Source organism: Somniosus microcephalus, chromosome 9 (genome assembly GCF_052327205.1).
Source record: "Somniosus microcephalus isolate GS21.2 chromosome 9, FLI_Smic_1.0, whole genome shotgun sequence".
Taxonomy (NCBI): domain Eukaryota; kingdom Metazoa; phylum Chordata; class Chondrichthyes; order Squaliformes; family Somniosidae; genus Somniosus; species Somniosus microcephalus.
This window is the reverse complement of record NC_140995.1, coordinates 211,327,642-211,349,767: the sequence shown is the minus strand read 5'-3', so window position 1 is coordinate 211,349,767 and position 22,126 is coordinate 211,327,642. Positions and strand designations below refer to the sequence as shown.

Sequence of the window (22,126 nt, the reverse complement as noted above, 5' to 3'; positions counted from 1 at the left end):
GTATAATGGTGCAAGGCAAAAGGAGTTGGTAATGGGACAAGTAAAGAGACTAAAGGTGAGTCTAGAAGAGGCGTAAATGTGACTGGCAGAATCATCAACAGCTGCCATGTGAAAAAATAGGGGCAGAGGTTATGATCTGAAACTGCTGAACTCGATGTTGTGTCCAGAAGGCTGTAAAGTGCCGAATCGAAAGATGAGGTGCTGTTCCTCGAGCTTACGTTGAGCTTCGTTGGAACAGTGTAAGAGGCCGTAAACGGAAAGGTCAGAGTGGGAGTGGAGCTCTGACCTCTCCGTTTCCCTATCACAGACCTTCCCTTTTGTTCTTTCCTCCCCTCCCCTACTTTCCCTGCCCCTGCACTTGCTTAAAAATCTGTTACATCTCTAACTTTTTCCTGTTCTGACGAAAGGTGATCGACCTGAAACGTTAACTCTGTTTATTGATATATATCTAGGTCATTGATATATATCAAGTAAAGCAGTGGTCCTAGTACCGACCCCTGGGCAACACCACTGTGTACCTTCCTCCAGTCCGAAAAACAACCGTTCACCACTACTCTCTGTTTTCTGTCACTTTGCCAATTTCGTATCCATGCTGCCACTGTCCTCTTTATTCCATGGGCTTCAACTTTGCTGGCAAGCCTATTGTGTGGCACTTGTCGAATGCCTTTTGGAAATCCATGTACACTACGTTAACCACATTGCCCTCATCAACCCTCTCTGTTACCTCATCAAAAACTTAATCAGAATCAGAGCGGCTGGGCCCGGCGGACGTGCGGCCAGGGCCCTGGCACCAGGAAACCCAGGGTGCAGCGCCTCCCTCATTCGAGCCGTCGCTTCCCGGTTTCATCAGCCGGTTCTACCGAGTCCGAATCGGGAAAAGGACAGGAGCCAGGCTCCCAGAATGGCCCGCGGCACCGGGGAGCATGCGCACTCTCAGCGGGGAAGTCAGCGCGTTGCATAGAGCGGTTTCTGGGGCACGGGGAATTGTGGGTACTGCAGCCGCCATTAGTCAGCGGCTGTGGGGAAGAGTTTTATTGCAGGCTGAGGGAAGGTAGGTCCCTGGCTGCCTGTGTAGGTCTTTTTGTTGCTTCATTGTTGAGGATGTAACTAGTAAAATAGATAAGGGAGAACCAGTGGATGTTGTGTATTTGGACTTTCAGAAGGCTTTCGATAAGGTCCCGCATAAGAGATTAGTGTTAAGGCACATGGGATTGGGGCAAGGTATTGGCTTGGATAGAGAACTGGTTGGCGGACAGAAAGCAAAGAGTTGGAATAAACGGGTCTTTTTCCGAGTGGCAGGCAGTGACTAGTGGGGTACCGTTTGGACCCCAGCTATTCACAATATATATTAATGATCTAGACAAGGGAACTAGATGTAATATCTCCAAATTTGCAGACAACACAAAGCTGGGTGGGCGTGTGTGCTGTGAAGAGGATGCCGAGAAACTCCAGTATGATTTGGACAGGTTGGGTGATTGGGCAGAAGCATGGCAGATGCAATATAACGTGGATAAATGTGAGGTTATCCACTTTGGTGGCAAAAACAGGAAGGCAGATTATTATCTGAATGGCAATAGATTGGGAGAAGGGGAAGTGCAAGTGTCCTTGTGCACCAGTCGCTGAAGGTAAGCATGCAGGTGCAGCAGGCGGTTAAGAAGGCAAATGGTATGTTGGCCTTCGTAGTGAGAGGGTTTGAGTACAGGAACAAGGATGTCTTGCTGCAGTTGTACAGGGCCTTGGTGAGACCACATCTTGAGTATTGTGTGCAGTTTTGGTCGCCTTATCTGAGGAAGGATGTTCTTGCCGTGGAAGGAGTTCAATGAAGATTCACCAGGCTGACACCTGGGATGGCAGGAATGACGTATGAGGAGAGATTGGGATGATTGAGCTTGTACTCGCTGGAGTTTAGAAGAATGAGAGGGGATCTCATTGAAACTTCTAAAATTCTGACAGGACTGGACAGACTAGATGCAGGAAGGATGTTCCCGATGGTCGGGGAGTCCAGAACCAGGGGTCACAGTCTAAGGATACGGGGTAAGCCATTTAGGACAGAAATTAGGAGGAATTTCTTCACCCAGAGAGTGGTGAACCTGTGGAATTCTCTACCACAGAAGGCAGTAGAGGCCAATTCATTAAATATATTCAAGAAGGAGTTGGATATATTTCTTAAAGCTAAAGGGATCAAGGGGTATGGGGAGAAAGCAGGGACCGAGTACTGAATTTGGATGATCAGCCATGATCGCATTGAATGGCGGAGCAGGCTCAAGGGGCCGAATGGCCTACTCCTGCTCCTATCTTCTATGTTTCTCTCTCCACAGATGCTGCCTGACCTGCTGAGCATTTCCTGCATTTTCTGTTTTCATTTTAGATTTCCAGCACCTGCAGTATTTTGCTTTTATATTATTTTTACTTTAGAGCCTTGCTGATGTATGTATAAAGCAATTGTATATTTGGTTTCTATTGCTTGTTAATAAAACATTTAAAAATGTGCTGCTTTATTAGCTGTGCTTTCCCCACCCTGTGTGTTTCCTTATATTTTTTAAAATACAGATCATTAATGATAATTACAAAATAGTGAAAAATCCATGCACAAAAGAAAGAACTTTCATTTATATAGCACCTTTCATGGCCTGAGGATGTCCCAAAGCGCTTTACAACTAATGAAGTACTTTTGAAGTGTAGTCGCTGTTGTAATGTAGGAATCGTTGCTGTAAAATCTGTGGGTTGTTTAGTTAATTAATACACAGACTCCAAGAGTAACTTAAAACAGGACTTTACTATTCGAAGGTCAGGGCGAATCTGCCCAATAAATCCTGACACAACACTTTTATACTGGTGTGGTCACCGTCGGTATTACAGTATACAGAAGCCAAACAAAGTAGTGCCACACCTAAAATAGTTCTCTTAAAGGTGAACGGTTACATACAATAGTTCTCTTAAAGGTAGATGGGTACATACACTACAATCCTCCCTTTTTAGCTTACAACATACTTATTCCCCATTAAACATAACATATAATCAACTTCATGTAAAACAATTCACAGATATAGTCTCTGCGGGAAACAGTTCACAGATTCAGTCTCTGCGGGAACAGTTCACAGATTCAGTCTCTGGTCTTGACTCGGTCCGAACAACATCTCTGTGGTGTAGCCGGTTCACATTTCTAGCGTGACTCATCCAATAGTCTTTCCCTTGGCTTAACAGCTTGAACTTCCATCCTGCTGAACCAGCAGTGCTGACTTTTACAAACAGCTGGACTGCCTTGGTAATTTTTCTTACTTTCCAACTGATTTGGCCCCCTTCGTAGGGCCCACGTGCATGATCTGATAGAAGTGATAATGATTTAGATGGTTATCGTCTTCTGCTTCGTCTTTTTCTTTTCTGCTTCTTGGAGACTCTCGGGGCTCCCTTATCCGCTGCCAGCTGTAGCGCCACCATCTCCCTATGTTCCTTAGACTTTAAGTGCTTCATCCTGATTTCTGCACTTTGGGAGTTTTCATCACAAGCTGGGCAGACCAAGTCATCGTAATATTCCGTGTCACTCAACAGGTCATGGTAATATTCGGTGTCGTCCTGAGCTAGTCTAGCGAGAGGGCCTGCTACCTCTTCCTTACCCAACTGGACGTTAGCCGACTGTTGTTCCCTCCCTAGACATCTTTCCTGAAGAGACTTCTTCATGCGTTCATATTCATCCCGCTCTTCCTGGGTTTCCTGCCAATCCTTCACTAATGACCTCATTTGTGATTCCAATACTTCCCCTTCCATCGGGGATTGATTGATCGGGCTATTCAATCCTTCTACTGGAGCAGCTGTTTCAACATTCTGTAGTTCACATTGACGTGATTCAGCGTACTTTCGGCAGCCCCGTAAAATCTGTGTTGCAACCTCAACTATTCCCCAAACTTTTGAGAGCTCCGAACCCCTTCCCTTTGAAGATTGCAGCTCGTGTTCAAATGGTTCCCATTGCAGAGTCTTGTCTCTCAGCATATGAAGGAGTTGGCTGACCGTTAACTCTTCCACGGGGACCCTGTGGATCAGAGTCTTCTCCATTTCATCCACCTTTTCCTCCAATGCTTTCACCTTTTTTTCCTCTTGTACTTTGGCTTTAAGCGCTCGGAGAAGTTGCGCCTTGATGCTCTCTAGCTCATGTTCAGGGGCCATTCTTACAGTCTCTGTGTTTCTTACAGTTGCCTTTTCTTTCACTGAAAGAATTCCCAGTTGAATCTGTTCTTCAAGTTGTTGAACCTCGGTCATTGCCGCCTCATATTTGTCTTGGGTTTCCTTCAATATTTTTATGAGTTCTTGGACATCTTGACTTTCATGTTCTGCCATGTCTTTCACCTCTAATTTCTCATCTATGGATGGAACTTCTACTGATGAGTCTGTCTTGGCCTTGAGCTCATCAAGAATTTCCTGCAGCCTTTGGACTTCTTGCTCATGTTCAACCTTTAGTTGCTCATATGCTTCCACTGAAACTAGCTTTTCGGAGGTTGCCGAGTTAACCCCCTCCAGGATTGTAGCCTGGGCCTGTTCATACTGTTCCTTCAACTTCTCAAACTCTGCTTGTAAGGAGTCGTAGAGAAGAACTGGAATAAAATCCTGGCTTCCTGAAGATTCCTCTTCATTTGCTTCTTTCTGCAAATATTCTAACTCCTGAACATCATAAGGGAGATGTGATCGGTGATTGGTCACGATGGCTCTATGGTCGCTCTCTGCTTGAGCTAGCTGCTTCTGTTGTCTTTCCAGATTCTCCCATTCGGTGTCATAGAACTTTTTCATTGTTTTCATCTCTTGTACGAGACGGTAACTCAATTGTTCTAATTGTTGTCGTAATTTGAAATAAAGTTGAGTCCGAGCTCGGTGTTCTTCCGTCATGGATATGTCCTTAAACTGAACAGACTCAGAATTCTCTGTCAAAATATGTTGTCGTTGTTCGGTGGAGATCTGTTCTGAAACTTTGTTCTTCTCTGGAGCATAAGCCTTTCTGCATGCCTTCGTTTTTCCAACCTTAGTCGGCAAGTCCATTTTAGCCTTGTCTTTCACATTTGGGTTGGTCTTATCGTCATCCGATTCAAAATCTGAGCTGATTGTCTGCACCGAGTCCTCACTCGTTATGGCTTTTAGATAGTGCCATTCCGTGTCTATTTTCTTGATCCACTCCCGTCCTAGAAGTGGTGGTCCTCCCTCAGGTAGTACGTATAAGTTCATTCTTGGGTGTTCTTTACCCCTATCTCTCACCTTGACTCTTATCTTTCCCATGGGGTATACTTTATGCCCCGTGTATGTCTGCAATACGAACTTGGTATCTCTTAAGGGTATATGTGAGAATAGCTGGTGGTAATCCCTTCGATTTATGACTGATAGAGCTGATCCAGTGTCCAACTCCATTTTCACTTGGGCTCCAGCTATTTTTAGCATGACCCAGATAGTTTGTAGGTCAGCTTCCTTACTCACATTGTGAATTCTCAGACTACCCAGCTCCTGGCCGTTTGGGTCTGAGTCTGAATTCTGTTCGTCTGAACTCTTCTCAGCCACCTTGTGTACCTTGTTGTACTTTTCCTGTGATGGCTTCCTTTGGTTGTTGGTCCTTTGGTTGTTGGTCTTCTTCCCTGACTGGCATACCTTAGCTATGTGACCCAGTTTGCCACATTTCCTACATTCCTGGTTCTTAAACCCGCATTGGTTCTGGTCGTGTGTTGTCTTCCCACAACGATAACATTTTGTTGTTGTCGAGGTAATTTGATCCACACTGAGTGCCGCTGTCTTTAGCTGCATTTCCGCAGTTCCCTTCGCTGCGGCTTCGTGCGATGCTGCAATAAGGACAGCCCTGTCAAGTGTAAGGTCGTTCTCTTCGAGTAGTCGCTTTTGCGTTCCTTCCTTTGCCAATCCGCACACGAACTTGTCTCGCAATGCCTCTGTCAGATTCCCTCCAAACTGGCAGTATTTCGCTAGTCTACGCAGTTCGACCAAGTATTCTGCGTTGCTTTCGTCTTTCCGTTGCATTCTTGCATAGAATTTGAATCGTTCCGCCAACATCAACGGTGTGGGGTTCAAGTGATCCTTCAGAACAGCCACAATATCATCGAAAGTCTGATCCGCCGGTTTAGCTGGTGATAGTAGATGCTTCAAGAGCCCGTATGTCTTCGCGCCCATCGAGTTTAGCAAGGTTATAGCTTTGTCATCTTCTTCTATTTTATTGGCCTCACAATAGTTCTCAATGCATTCCACATACGTGGCCCAGTCTTCTACCTCGGAATTAAAATCGTTGATGTTACCACGCTTAGGCATCTTCCTCTCTTCCTGATAAACACCATGAATTATTTCTTTAAAATTTTTTTTTTTTCAAGATGGCGGTTCCCGCGAAAATGGCGGTTTCCCGCGCTTATCTTCTCTCCCCGCCCACTTCAATGGCGGTTTCCCGCTTCTGTCTTCTTCCCCGCCTAATGGCGGCTTCCCGCGTTTCTTCCCTGGCGGGAGGGGTACACTTTCCCCACGGGCGACGGCTGCTGGCTTTCAGGTTCACAGCCTGCGCGTCGGCTTCAGTGCTTTCCCTTTTCTTGGCAGGGCAACCGGCGCTGGGTACACCCCGTTGACGGCGAACAGTTTCAGCCGCTGGGCTGGCTCTCGCTCAGTTCCCCTTGCTCGGGCTCTGTCTCTCTCCCGCTCGCTCGGCTCTACCGGCGCTGGGTACACCCCGTTGACGGAGAACAGTTTCAGCTGCTGGACTGGCTCTCGCTCAGTCTCCCTTGCTCGGGCTCTGTCTCTCTCCCGCTCGCTCGGCTCTACCGGCGCTGGGTACACCCCGTTGACGGAGAACAGTTTCAGCCGCTGGACTGGCTCTCGCTCAGTCTCCCTTGGTCGGCTCTGCCTCTCCCGCTCGCTCGGCTCCCAATCGCGCCTCCCAGCCCTCTCGCAGTCCGGTGCTTCCCTCCCCGGCTGCGGCTGAGTTTCTCTCTTCCCGCGCCTACGTTCCCGGTCGCAGCGCTTCGTGGCTTCGGTCGCTGCCCGGCCTTTTTCGCCGGTCGCGGTCTAGCTGTCTCACGATGCCGTTGCGTCCCCCAGCCTGTCTGTACCGCGGCTTCCTTGCTCCACGCTGCCCCAGTCTCCGCGCCTCTGGACCCGACTTCTGTCCGGCTCCTTTCCCCCTCGACCGTGGTCGAGTGCACCGCCCTTATCCTCCGGTTATTCTTTTTACTTTCCCTTACTCACAGTCACCGTGGCCGCCTTGCTTCTCGTGCTGATCGGCTCACTCCTCACTGTGGCAGAAGGGACAGTCAGTGCCTGTTGCTGATGGAAGTCTTTGTCTCTAAATTCTTCCTCCTTTCTAGTTCTGCAGCCTCGAGTTTTCTCCCAGCAGAACGACGAGGGCGGTTGCCTCTTCTCGACGCTCGTTAACTGCTTCGGAAGTATTGTTGCCGCAGGGTACGATCGGACTCGTCGCCACTGTAAAGTCTGTGGGTTGTTTAGTTAATTAATACACAGACTCCAAGAGTAACTTAAAACAGGACTTTACTATTCGAAGGTCAGGGCGAATCTGCCCAATAAATCCTGACACAACACTTATATACTGGTGTGGTCACCGTCGGTATTACAGTATACAGAAGCCAAACAAAGTAGTGCCACACCTAAAATAGTTCTCTTAAAGGTGAACGGTTACATACAATAGTTCTCTTAAAGGTAGACGGGTACATACACTACAGTTGCCACCAATTTGCACACAGCAAGGTCCCACAATCAGCAGTGTGATAATGACCAGATAATCTGTTTTAGTGATGTGATTTGAGGGATAAGTATTGGCCAGGATACTGGGAAGAACTCAGCTGCTCTTCTTCGAATAATGTCGTGGGATCTTTTATGTCCACCAGACTTGGCTTCGGTTTAACGTCTCATCTGAAAGACGGCACCTCTGACAGTGCTGCACTCCCTCAGTACTGTCAGCCTAGATTTTGTGCTCAAGTCTTTGTCTATCCTGGCCTTTATGCTCCACACAAGCCTCCTTCCACCCCTCTTCATCTAACCCTATCAGCATATCCTTCTATTCCTTTCTCCCTCATGTGCTTATCTAGCTTCCCTTTAAATGCATATATGGTAGTCGCCTCAACTAGGCATTGACAAAGTGCCACACAATAGGCTTGCCAGCAAAGTTGAAGCCCATGGAATAAAAGGGACAGTGGCTGCATGGATACAAAATTGGCTAAGTGACAGGAAACAGAGAGTAGTGGTGAACGGTTGTTTTTTAGACTGGAGGAAGGTATACAGTGGTGTTTCCCGGGGTCGGTTCTAGGGCCACTGCTTTTCTTGATATTTATTAATGACTTGGATGTGGGTGTACTGGGAACAATTTCAAAATTTGCAGATGACACAAAACTTGGAAGTACAGGTAGACTACCCTTTATCCGGACTTCCGAAAACCGAAACCCTCTAAAAACCGAAGGTTTTTTCGTTCAGCGTAAGTCGTGCGTACGACTTATGCTGAACGAAAAAACCTTCGGTTTTTAGAGGGTTCCGGTTGCGGAAGTTCGGATAAAGGGTAAGTCGTGCGCACGACCCCCCCGCCAGCCCCGACAACCGCCGACCCCGCCAGCCCCGACAACCGCCGACCCCGCCAGCCCCGACAACCGCCGACCCCCCCGCGGACCCCGCCAGCCCCGACAACCGCCGACCCCGCCAGCCGCCGACCCCCCCGCGGACCCCGCCGGCCCCGACAACCGCCGACCCCCCCGCGGACCCCGCCAGCCCCGACAACCGCCGACCCCGCCAACCGCCGACCCCCCCGCGGACCCCGCCAGCCCCGACAACCGCCGACCCCGCCAGCCCCGACAACCGCCGACCCCCCCGCGGACCCCGCCAGCCCCGACAACCGCCGACCCCCCGCCGCGTACCCCGCCGGCCCCGACCCCCGCCGACCCTGACTGACTTACGCTGAGCGTCAGCGTAAGTCGTGCGCGCGACCCCCCGCCGACCCCCCCGCGGACCCTCGCCGACCCACCTTCCGAAATCCGAAATTCTCCTTTATCCGAAACTCGGCTGGTCCCGAGGTTTTCGGATAAAGGATAGTCTACCTGTATAGTGAACAGTGAGGAGGATCGTGATGGACTTCAGGAAGACATAGACAGGCTGGTGAAATGGGCGGACACGTGGCAGATGAAATTTAACGCAGAAAAGTGTGAAGTGATACATTTTGGTAGAAAGAATGAGGAGAGGCAATATAAACTAAAGGGTACAATCCTAAAGGGGTTGCACGAACAGAGAGACCTGGGGGTATATGTGCACAAATCGTTGAAGGTGGCAGGGCAGGCTGAGAAAGCAGTTAAAAAAGTTTACGGGATCCTGGGCTTCACAAATAGAGGCTTAGGGCTGGATTTTCTGAATGTGAAGCTTTTGGAGGCGGGACTGTTGTTTGCCGGGTTTCAATCCCGCCCCCATCAGCTTCTGGCCAACCAGCGGGAATTTCCCCTGATTGACCTTGTTAAGCCCGCCCAGCGGGCTCAGCAGGCCAATTAGGGGGATGTCAGTGACAGAGCACGTCAACGTCTGACGTGTCATATGTCAAGGACTTTTGGAAGAAGAAATGTCTTCGTTTGACAGCTCTGTGAAGCTGTCAAACACTGACATTCTGTGTAGTTTGATGAGTCCTTGTATTCAGGACTACTTTGCAGAAATCAGCTGGCTGTTGGATCGGAAGATCTAAGAGCCAGTCTGTGCTCTCTACAATGGAGATGTTGGGGACTCCAGCTCCACAGCGGTTGAAGGCTGTAGGGAGAAACAATGGTAATTTAACATTTTCTAACATTTTACACTCACCTCACATACTTACCACTACACACTTGCACCCATCACTCACCTCTACATCGCACTTTCAGACCCCTCCAACCCTCGCAGACCTCCTACTCACCTCCTACACCCCGGTGGGGTACCCCCAGGTCGGGAAGCCCGCACTTCAGCATGAAAAATGGGGATAATCCTATTTTCTGCCTGTTGACTACCTGTTAACAGGCAGTTAGTAGGCTTTAATCTCTTCTCGCCTCCAAGGAGACTGGACCCGGGGCCGGACGGCTTCCCGCCTCCTGGTCAGAGGGCATGGAGGCGGGTTGGGGGCGAGTTTGCCACCCGACCCAAATTCTGCAACTTTCCCGGCAGTCCTGCCTCCATACCCACCTCCTCGGAGCTGAGAAAATCCAGCCCATAGAGTACAAAAGCGTGGAAATTATGATGAACCTGTATAAAACACTGGTTTGGCCTCAACTGGAATATTTTGCCCAATTCTGGGCACCGCACTTTAGGAAAGATGTGAAGGCCTTAGAGAGGGTGCAAAAAAGATTTACGAGAATGTTTTCAGGGATGAGGGACTTCAGTTACGTGGCTAGACTGGAGAAGCTGGGGTTATTCTCCTTAGAGCAGAGAAGGTTGAGAAGAGATTTGATAGAGGTGTTCAAAATCATGAGGGTTCTGGACAGAATAGATAGAGAGAAACTGTTCCCATTGGCGGAAGGGTCGAGAACCATACAACACAGATTTAAGGTGATTGGCAGAAGAACCAAAGGCGACATGAGGAAAAAGCTTTTTACGCAGTGAGTGGTTAGATTCTGGAATGCACTGCCTGAAAGGGTGGTGGAGGCAGACTCAATCACTGCTTTCAAAAGGGAGTTGGATAAATATGTGAAGGAAAATAATTTGCAGGGCTACGGGGAAAGGGCGGGAGAGTGGGACTCTTGCAGAGAGCTGGCACGGGCTTGATGGGCTGAATGGCCTCCTTCAGTGCTGTAGCTATTCTATGATTCTATGAACTACTCTTTGTGGTCGTGAATTCCACATTCTCACCTCTGGGTAAAGAAGCTTCTCCTGAATTCCCTATTGGATTTAGTAGTGACTACGTTATATTTATGGCCTCTAGTTTTGCACTTCCGACAAGTGGAAATGTTTTCTCCACTTCTACCGTATCAAAGCCTTTTATATTCCTACCCCTCCGCCTTCTCTGTTCCAGGGAAAAGAGCCCAGACTGTTCAATCTTTCCTGAAAACTATATCCTCTCAGTTCTGTTATCATCCTCAGGATTCTGTTTTGCACCTTCTCCAGTGTCCCTATATCCTTTTTATAATATGGAGGACAGAAATGTGCACACTACTCCATGTGTGGTCTAACCAAGGTTCTGAACAAGTTTAACATAACTTCTTTGCTTTTCAATTCTATCCCTCTAGAAATGAACCCCAGTGTATGGTTTTATAAGAACATAAGAACATAAGACATAGGAGCAGGAGTAGGTCATTCGGCCCCTCGAGCCTGCTCCGCCATTCAATAAAATCATGGCTGACCTGATCTTGGCCTCAGCTTCACTTCCCTGCTCGCGCCCCATTACCCTTGACTCCCTTACCATTCAAAACTCTGTTTATCTCCACCTTAAATATATTCAATGACCCAGCCTCCACAGCTCTCTGGGGAAGAGAATTCCAAAGATTCACGACCCATTGAGAGAAGAAATTCCTCCTCATTTCCATTTTAAATGGGTGCCCCCTTATTCTGAAATAATGCCCCCTAGTTCTAGATTCCCCCATGAGGGGAAACATCCTCCCTGCATATATTCTGTCAAGCCCCTTCAGAATCTTATCTGTTTCAATAAGATCCCCTCTCATTCTTCTAAACTCCAATGAGTATAGACCCAACCTGCTCAACCTTTCTTCATAAGACAACCCCTTCATCTCCGGAATCAAGCTCTTGAACCTTCTCTGAACTGCCTCCAAGGCAAGTATATCCTTCCTTAAATAAGGAGACCAAAACTGTACGCAGTACTCCAGGTGTGGTCTCACCAATGTACAGTTGTAACAGTACTTCCCTACTTTTATACTTCATTCCTTTTGCAATAAAGGCCAACATTCCATTTGCCTTCCTAATTACTTGCTGTACCTGCATGCTAACTTTTTATGATTCATGTACAAGGACCCCAGATCCCTCTGTACCTCAGCATTTTGTAATCTCTCCCCATTTAAATAATAATTTGCTTTTTTATTTTGTCTACCACATTAAACTCCATTGGCCAGATTTTTGTCCACTCACTTAGCCTATCTATATCCCTTTGGAGATTCTTTGCGTCTTCCACACAATTTGCTTTCCCACCTATAAACGGAATAAACGGCTCGTTTTCGGAGTGGCAGGCAGTGACCAGCGGGGTGCCGCAAGGATCTGTCCTGGGACCCCAGCTGTTCACAATATATATAAATGATCTGGATCAGGGAATTGGATGCAATATTTCCAAATTCGCTGATGACACTAAACTAGGAGGAGGGGTGGGCTCTGATGAGGATGTCAGGAGGCTACAGTGCGATTTGGACAGGTTGGGGGAATGGGCGGATACGTGGCAGATGCACTATAATGTGGATAAATGCGAGGTTATCCACTTTGGGGGTAAAAACAGGAGGGTGGATTATTATCTAAATGGCAATAGATTGGGAGATGGGGAAGTGCAGAGGGACCTGGGTGTTCTTGTGCACCAGTCACTGAAGGAGAGCATGCAGGTGCAACAGGCGATTAAGAAGGCAAATGGTATGTTGGCCTTCATATCAAGGGGGTTCGAGTATAGGAATAGGGATACCTTACTACAGCTGTACAAGGTGCTGGTGAGACCGCATCTGGAGTATTGTGTACAGTTTTGGTCGCCCCATCCGCGGAAGGATGTTCTTGCCATGGAAAGAGTGCAGCGGCGATTCACCAGGCTGATACCTGGAATGGCGGGAATGACCTACGAGGAGAGATTGAATAGTTTGGGCTTGTACTCACTGGAGTTTAGAAGATTGAGAGGGGATCTCATCGAAACATATAAAATTATGGCAGGCCTGGACAGGCTGAATTCAGAGAGAATGTTTCCAATGGCCGGGGAGCACAGAACCAGGGGCCACAGTCTAAAAATAGCGGGCAAATCATTTAAAACAGAGATGAGGAAGAATTTCTTCACTCAAAGAGTGGTGAGCCTGTGGAATTCCCTGCCACAGAGGGCTGTGAAGGCTAATTCAATAAATATTTTCAAGAGAGAATTGGATATATTTCTGAAGGCTAAGGGGATTAAGGGTTACGGAGAAAAGGCGGGGACGGGGTACTGAACTGGTAAGATCAGCTATGATCTCAGACGAAGATCAGCCATGATCTCATTGAATGGCGGAGCAGGCTCGAAGGGCCGAATGGCCTACTCCTGTTCCTATCTCTATGTTTCTATGTTTCTATCTTTGTATCATCAGCAAATTTGGCTACATTTCACTCGGTCCCTTCATCCAAGTCATTAATATAGATTGTAAATAGTTGAGGCCCCAGCACTGATCCCTGCGGCACCCCACTAGTAACAGTTTGCCAATCTGAAAATGACTCATTTATCCTGACTCTCTGTTTTCTGTTAGTTAGCCAATTCTCTATCCATGCTAATATATTACTGTCATAAATCGCATCTTCTACAAGAAGTAACTCAGGAAGTACTACTGGACGGCCAGCTGAGGGCGCCGTCCGAGGAGTATAAATACTCGGGCGTGGGCCCAACTTGGCCAGAGACAATCTGGAAACACGAAGCTAGTTACTACTAACTAGACCTCCATGTTATGTTACAAGTCGATTAAAGCCTTGCTTTATGTTCAACCAAGTGCGTAGTGAGACTTTATTACGTCAATTACCCCAACCCCAAGAGCTCTTATCTTGTTTAGTAACCTTTTATATGGCACTTTATCGAATGCCTTCTGGAAATCCAAATACGCAACATCTACTGGTTCCCCTTTCTCCACCCTGCTCGTTACATCCTCAAAGAACTCCAGCAAATTTGTCAAACATGATTTCCCTTTCATAAAACCATGCTGACTCTGCTTGATTGTATTATGATTTTCTAAATGTCCTGCTATCACTTCCTTAATGATGGACTCCAACATTTTCCCAATGGCAGATGTTAGGCTAACTGGTCGATAGTTGCCTGCTTTCTGTCTCCCTTCTTTCTTAAATAGGGGTGTTACATTTGCGGTTTTCCAGTCTGCTGGGACCTCTCCAGAATCCAGGGAATTTTGGTAGATTACATCCACTATCTCTGCAGCCACCTCTTCTAAGACCCTAGGATGCAGGCCATCGAGTCCAGGGGACTTGTCCACCTTTAGCCCCATTAGTTTGCCTAGTACTTTCTCTCTAGTGATAGTGATTATTTTAAGTTCCCCACCCCAATAGCCCCTTGATTATCCATTATTGGGATGCTTTTAGTGTCTTCTACCGAGAAAACCGATACAAAATATTTGTTCAAAGTCTCCGCCATTTCCCTGTTTCCCTGTTTCCAATTATTAATTCCCCAGATGCTTCCTCTACGGGATCAACGTTTACTTTAGCTACTCTCTTCCTTTTTATATACCTGTAGAAGCTCTTGTAGTGTCCGTGTGTTGATAGAGACACTGAAGACAGGAGTTGGTTCATAGGTGTTTACTAAGCAAAGTCTGGAGGGGTACTAACGGATATAACACAATATACAGGCTTATATAGCCCGAGTGGCCATTACCGGAATTACAGCACATATGTGGCTCTTAAAGGCACATACACTACAATTCCTCCCCTTTTAGCTAACCAGTACATCATATTTTAAGTAATTATTAATTACATGTTATAAGAAAAATAATATACACATTGCTGTAGTTAATTAATTATAAGTCAGTCTCTCTGGAGGCTTCCTGACTCGGTCCGGATAATGCCTCGGTGGTGTAGTAGTTTCTGGTGGTGTAGTAGGTTCTTTTGGCAAGGCTGATTCGGCTTGAATGCCAGTGTCAAGTTCATCGGGTTCCAGTATCACCGGATCGGAGGTAGATATGGGTATCTCTACTTCATCGTTCGGCGTATAGAGTTGTGGTGTAGGTTGTCCCTTTTCGGATGACTCTATGATTTGGTCAGCATGGCGCCTTATTATGCTTTCTCCGATGTCCATGGTATACATCAGTGGTCCTAGTCGTGTGCAGATAGTTCCAGGCTGCCATTTCTCGGTACGGTAGTCCCGGGCCAAAACTTGTTGACCTATCTGGAAGGTTCTAGTTGGCCTTTCATTCATGCCTTGAAACTGCCGGTTCTCCATGTCCCTTCTGATGTTGGGCTTGACCAAATCCAGCCGGCATCTTAGGTTTCGATTGAAGAACATCATGGCAGGAGTTTGGTTGGTAACCATATGTGTTGCATTCCTGTATGCGAACAAGAAGTTATCCACCTTGTGCTGAAGTTTTATGTCTTCATTACCCATGGCCTTTATGGCCTTCTTGAAGGGCTGGACAAACCTTTCAGCCAATCCATTGGTGGCGGGATGGTATGGGGTGGACGTGTAGTGCTTAACCCCATTGTTTTTTAAGAACTTCCTGAATTCTTCGGACACAAATTGCAGTCCATTATCAGAACAGATCTGTTCCGGCAGCCCAATCCTGGCAAATATGGTCCTTAATACTGTGATGGTTTTTTCCGTGGTGGTGGAGGACATCTTTATTACCTCCGGCCACTTGGAGTGTGCATCAACCGCGATTAAGAACATTGGCCTAGAAATTCAGTTGGTTGCGCCAGCAGTTAGCGCCTTAAGAGAAGTGAATTTCGGGCGCTATGCATGTAGCGTCCGGGCGCAGCGCGATCTGCGCCTCGCCCCAAATTAATAGACATTTAGCGCTGGCGCAAAGTTTAGCGCGCGCTCACCTGCGCGCGCAGAAAATGACGTCATATCCTCGTGCAACGCCCTTTGCGCGCCCCGATCCAGAACTTCAGTGGAACCGCCCCATTGTGCGGCCGGCGGCCCGCACGCTTGTTTAGTGGAACGCAACAGAGCCGACGCGGGACCCGGGGAGCGTAAATTAAAGGGCACTTACCCTGCACTATAAAGGGCAGGCATTTTGCAGCAAACACTCTTGTGCAACGGATTTCTGGAGAGAGACCAATGAAGACAGCTTTCTGGTTTGGGCCAACACTAGCTCAGGTATTTTTGGCTTCAGGCCAGAGCGTTGCAAGTGGCCTCTTGTATATTTGACTGTTTGGCAGCATATTATGGGGGCTGCATGGGGTGCCAACGCTGAGTTTCAGCGTCATGTCCGTAGGGCTCGCAGACGCGGTGTGAGAGGGGCAGCCCTGGCTAGACGCAGAGGGGGCAACAGGCGTCGGCAACATACGCCTTACCCAGTCAGGGCATACCGCCAGCAGCGCACCTACCTCAACATGAGTGGCGCGCGATGTGTAAAAAGGCTGAGATTCCGAAAGGAGGTGGTTGGAGAGATCTGCCATCTGCTTCACAGAGATCTGCGTCCAAAGCTCAGGAGCAGGACGTCTCTGTCGGTGGAGGCGAAGGTGACGGTGGCCTTGAACTTCTATGCCACCGGCTCCTTCCAATCCGCTGCTGGGGACATTGCTAACATATCCCAGTTCGCCGTGCATTGCTGCATCTGCCAGGTGACCGATGCCCTTTTCAGAAGGAGACGCCAATTCATCTCCTTCCCCATGGCCCTGGAGAGGCAGCATCAGCGTGCACTGGGATTTGCAAGATTCGCGGCCTTCCCCTTGGTGCAGGGCGCCATTGACTGTACGCATGTGGCTTTGCGGGCACCTGTGGAGCATGCCGAGGATTACCGCAACCGGAAGGGCTACCATTCCCTCAATGTGCAGCTGGTGTGTGACCACAAGCAGCGCATCCTAGCTGTCAATGCCCGCTTTCCAGGCAGCAGCCACGATGCCTTTATCCTGTGGCAGACAACTGTGCGTGACATGTTCGAGGCACAGCCTCCCCCAAGAGGATGGCTTCTCGGGGACAAAGGCTATCCTTTGTGTACCTGGCTCATGACCCCGCTCCGCGCGCCCAGGACCCCTGCTGAAGAGGCATACAACAAGAGTCATCAAGCGAGCAGGAACATAATCGAGCAAACAATTGGCGTCCTCAAGCAGCGGTTCCGCTGCCTGGATCATTCCGGCGGATCTCTGCAGTATTCCCCGGACCGAGTGTCCCAATTCGTCGTTGTTTGCTGCATGCTGCACAACCTGGCTCTCCGCAGGACTCAGGCACTGCCACCTCACGTTGGACCACCACCTCAGGAGGAGGAGCAGGAGGAGCATGAGGAGGAGGAGCACGAGGAGGAGGAGTACCATCCCAGGAGGGAGCGAGAAGGTCCAAGGGCCGTCCGTCGGCGACTTATTGAGCGTCACTTCTAAGCCCCGTCAGGGAATGCCTTGTGGCCATGAAGGAACATGAACGCAGCCACTCCGCAAGCCCTCAGCCGGCGAAGGCAACAAACACTTACAGCAACAAACATGGACACTCTCTGAATAAAGAGAAATCTTTATTTTAGACCAATGAAACCCCTTCCTGTAAAGTCTGTGTGTTATATGGCGAATTAATACACAGACTACAAGAGTAACTTTAACAGGACTTTACTATTCGAAGGTCAGGGCGAATCTGCCCAATAAATCCTTACACAGCACTTATATACTGGTGTGGTCACCACCGGTATTACAGTATACAGTAGCCAAGATAAAGTAGTGCAACCCTTAAAATAGTTCTCTTAAAGGTGGAACGTTACATACACTACAATCCTCCCTTTTTAGGTTAACAGTATATATATATTCCCATTAATATAACATCATAACATATATACAACTTTATGTAAAACAGTTCACAGATTCAGTCTCTCTGGAGGCTTCCTGACTCTGTCCGGATAACGCCTCGGTGGTGTAGTAGTTTTCGGTGGTGTAGTAGGTTCTTCTGGCAAGGTCGATTCTGCTTGAAGGACAGTGTCAGGTTCATCTGATTCCAGTATTACCGGATCGGAGGTAGGTGCTCTGGGTATCTCTGCTTCAACATTAGGCGTATAGAGTTGTGCAGTAGGTTGGCCCTTTGTGGATGACTCTATGATCTGGTCAACATGGCACCTTATTATGCTTTCACCAATGTCCACGGTATACATCAGCGGTCCTAGCCTTTTTCCAATAGTTCCAGGCTGCCATTTCTCGGTACGGTAGTCCCGGGCCAAAACTTGTTGACCTATCTGGAAGGTTCTAGTTGGCCTTTCATTCATGCCTTGAAATTGCCGGTTCTCTACGTCCCTTCTGACGTTTGGCTTAATCAAATCCAGCCGGCATCTTAGTCTTCTATTGAAAAACATCATGGCGGGAGTTTGGTTTGTGACCGCATGTGTTGCATTCCTGTACGCCAACAAGAAGTTATCTACCTTATGTTGTAGATTTATGTCTTCATTACCCATGGCCTTTATGGCCTTCTTGAAGGTCTGGACAAACCTTTCAGCTAATCCATTGGTGGCGGGATGGTATGGGGCAGACGTGTAGTGCTTAACCCCATTGCTTTTTAAGAACTTCCTGAATTCTTCGGACACAAATTGCGGTCCATTATCAGAACAGATCTGTTCCGGCAGCCCATTCCTGGCAAATATGGTCCTTAATACTGTGATGGTTTTTTCCGTGGTGGTGGAGGACATCTTTATTACCTCCGGCCACTTGGAGTGTGCATCCACCGCGATTAAAAACATTGAGTCCATAAATGGACCAGCAAAGTCGATATGTACCCTTTGCCATGGAGATGAGGGCCACTCCCATGGATGCAGAGGAGCTTGTGGTGGGGCGTTTTGGACCTTCTGGCATCCTAGACAGCTCTTGGTTATTTCTTCAATGTCTCCATCAATACCTGGCCACCACACAAACGCTCTGGCTAGGTTCTTCATTTTCACTCCACCCAGATGCCCCTCGTGAAGCTCCTTTAGCACTTTATCCTGGAGTTTGGGTGGAATCACCACTCTAGATCCACACATCAAGGTTCCTCGGCACACTAACAGCTGTTCTCTTCTTTGCGAAAATGCTGGCAACATTGGTTCGCCATGTGCTGGCCATCCCTCCACCGTTAAATCGTAGACTCGTGAGAGAGTCGGGTCATTTCTTGTTTCCTTTTCGATCATAGAATTTGTTACTGGTAGACATTCCACTATGGTTGAGTGGAACATCTCCACTGGGTCCACTGTAGTCGCCTCTTCTACCACTGGCAACGGTAGGCGCGATAACCCATCAGCATTTCCATGCTGTTTGGACCTTTTGTATTCGATGTCATATTGGTGTGCCCCTAGTAACACGGACCACCTCTGTAGCCTTTGCGCTGTCATAGTGGAAACGGCCTTGTTAGGGTTGAATATGGATACCAACGGCTGGTGGTCTGTCAGCAATGTAAACTTCTTGCCCTGCAGGTAATGATTGAATTTCTTTACTCCCCACACAAGGCTGAGAGCCTCCCTATCTATCTGAGCATAATTGCGCTCAGCGGAGGTCAATGATCGGGATGCAAATGCGACTGGCCTTTCCGAGCCATTTGGCAACTTGTGTGAGAGTACTGCTCCAATACCATAAGGGGAAGCATCACAAGCTAGACGAAGAGGTAGCGTTGGATTGAAGTGAGCCAACACTTCCTCAGAGGTGATCAATGCCTTGCTTTTGCGAAAGGCCTTCTTACAGTCCTCGCTCCACTTCCATGGTACTTCTTTCCGCAACAGAGCATTCAGCGGGTGCAGCACCGTGGATAGATTTGGCAGAAACTTATGGTAATAGTTAATCAACCCCAGAAACGACCTCAACTGTGATACATTTTCCGGAGCGGGGGCCTTCACGACAGCTTCGATCTTTTCAGGTGACTTGTGCAGGCCCTCTTGGTCAATGACATGACCACAGTACGAGATCCGTTTCTGGAAGAACTCACATTTCTGGCGGTTAGCTCGAAGGCCATATTCCTTCAACCTGGTGAGCACCAGTTTCAAATTTGTGAGGTGTTCCTCCTCGTCCTCTCCCGTAATCAGGATATCGTCCAAGTAACACTGAGTGCTTGGAATACCCTGTAAGACCTGCTCCATGGCCCTCTGCCAAATTGCTGGAGCCGAAGCCACTCCAAAAACCAGTCTATTATATCGATACAAGCCTCTGTGCGTGTTGATTGTGAGATATTGGCGCGACTCTTCCTCGACTTCCATCTGTAAGTATGCTTGCGCCAGGTCTATCTTGGTGAAGTGTTTCCCGCCAGACAATGAAGCAAAGATATCCTCAATCCGCGGAAGCGGGTATTGTACCGTGTGAAGCACCGGATTAACTGTGATCTTGAAGTCTCCGCAGATGCGGACCTTTCCCGGTCCCCCTGGCTTGTTACTCGACGAAGGCTTCATGACGGGAACAATGGGCGTGGCCCACTCACTCCAGTCCACCTTAGACAGTACCCCTGAACGTTCAAGCTCTTCCAGTTCTGCCTCCACAGCAGGTCGTATCGCGTAAGGTACCGATCTGGCTTTGAAAAATTTTGGGCTTGCATGTTCTGCAATCTTGATTTTTGCCTTAATTCCTCTCAGTATTCCCAGTCCCTGCTGGAATACCTCTTTAGCCTCGTCCAATATTCTGGACAATCGTTCAGGTTTGACATCTTTCTTTCCGGAATCTACCGTCATTGTGTTTAGGGAGTGCCAGTCTATCTTTATTTTCCTGATCCACTCCCGCCCCAGAAGTGGTGGACCTCCCTCGGGTAGTACATATATGTCCATTCCTTGGTGTTCTTTGCCCTTGTGTCTCACCTTGACTTTTATCTTTCCGATGGGGTATACTTTATGCCCCGTGTATGTCTGCAATACTATCTCCGTATCCCGTAGGGGAATATGTTTGAATAACTTTTTGTAATCTTGCTTATTCATGACCGTCAACGCCGATCCGGTGTCCACTTCCATCTTCACTTGGACTTTTGCAATCTGTAGTGTGACCCAGATGGTTTGTCGGTCAGTTTCCTTACTCACATTGTGAATCCTCAGACTACCCAGTTCCTTGCTGTTGGAGTCTGAATCCGAATTCTGTTCATCTGAACTCTTCCCAGTCACCTTATGTACCTTTCTGTACTTCTTCTGCGGTGACTTATTGTTGCTGGTCTTCTTTCCTGACCGGCATACTTTAGCTATGTGACCAAGCTTGCCACATTTTCTACATTCCCGGTTTTTAAACCAGCATTGGTTCTGGTCATGTGTTGTCTTCCCACAACGATAACATTTCGTTGTACCCGAAGTCATTTGATCCACGCTGAGTACCGCTGTCTTCAGCTGCATCTCCGCCGTGCCTCTCGCTGCGGCTTCGTGCGATGCTGCAATAAGGACAGCCTTATCAAGTGTAAGATCGTTCTCTTCGAGCAGTCGCTTTTGTGTTTCTTCCTTCGACATCCCACACACGAACTTGTCTCTCAGTGCCTCTGTCAGATTTTCCCCAAACTGACAGTATTTTGCTAGCCTACGCAGTTCAACCAAGTACTCCACGTTGCTTTCCTCTTTTAGTTGCGTTCTCACGTAAAATTTAGATCGTTCCGCTAACATCAGCGGTGTGGGGTTCAAATGATCCTTCAGGACAGCAACAATATTAGTGAAAGACTGATCCGCCGGTTTAGCTGGTGATAGAAGATGCTTCAATAGCCCGTATGTCTTCGCACCCATTGAGTTTAGTAAGGTTAGAGCTTTATCATAATTTGCTATCTTATTGACCTTACAATATATCTCGATGCGTTCTACATACGTGGCCCAATCTTCCACATCGGAATCGAAATCGTTGATGTTACCACGCTTAGGCATCCTCGCAATCTTCTTGAGAAACAAAAAGAAATTTTTCTTTTCTTTTTTTTAAAAAATGGCGGTTTCCCGCGCTTGTCTTCTTCCCCCGCCTCCGAAAGTGGCAGCTTCCCGCGTTTGCCTTTCTCCCCCGCTGGCTGTAATGGCGATTGCCATATTGCTGCGTTCGCCCTCCCCCAGCGGTTTTCAAATCGTGCCTCCCAGCCCCTCTTGCAGTCCAGTCCTTTCCCCCGGCTGCGGCTGAGTTCTCCGTGGTTTTTAAAAAAAAATTCTCCCGCGCCTTACGCTGACCCGGTCGCTGCGCCTCGCGGCCTCGGTAGCTGCCCGGCCTTTTTCACCGGTCGCGGTCGAGCTCTCTCTCAACGCTGTTGCGTCTCCCAGCCCGCTTGCAGCCCAGTCTTTCGCACCGGCTGTGTTTGCATTCACCGCGGCTTCCGTGCCTTACGCTGCCCCAGTCTCAGCGCCTCTGGCCCAACTTCTGTCCGGCTCTTTTCCCCGGCCGTGGTCGAGTTCTCCGCCCTTATATCCTCCGT

At 48.3% G+C, this 22,126-nt stretch overlaps 1 protein-coding gene across 1 annotated transcript in view; it reads left to right on the top strand.

The window, feature by feature from the left end:
* The first annotated feature begins 31 nt into the window (after positions 1–31).
* The window catches only part of LOC147112991 (myelin and lymphocyte protein-like), a 48,628-nt gene continuing 26,533 nt past the window's right edge, over positions 32–22,126 (top strand). Inside the window, exon 1 of the mRNA XM_085998233.1 lies at positions 32–55. Within this exon, the coding sequence (XP_085854359.1) occupies positions 32–55 (24 nt within the window). The remainder of the gene's footprint in view (positions 56–22,126) is intronic.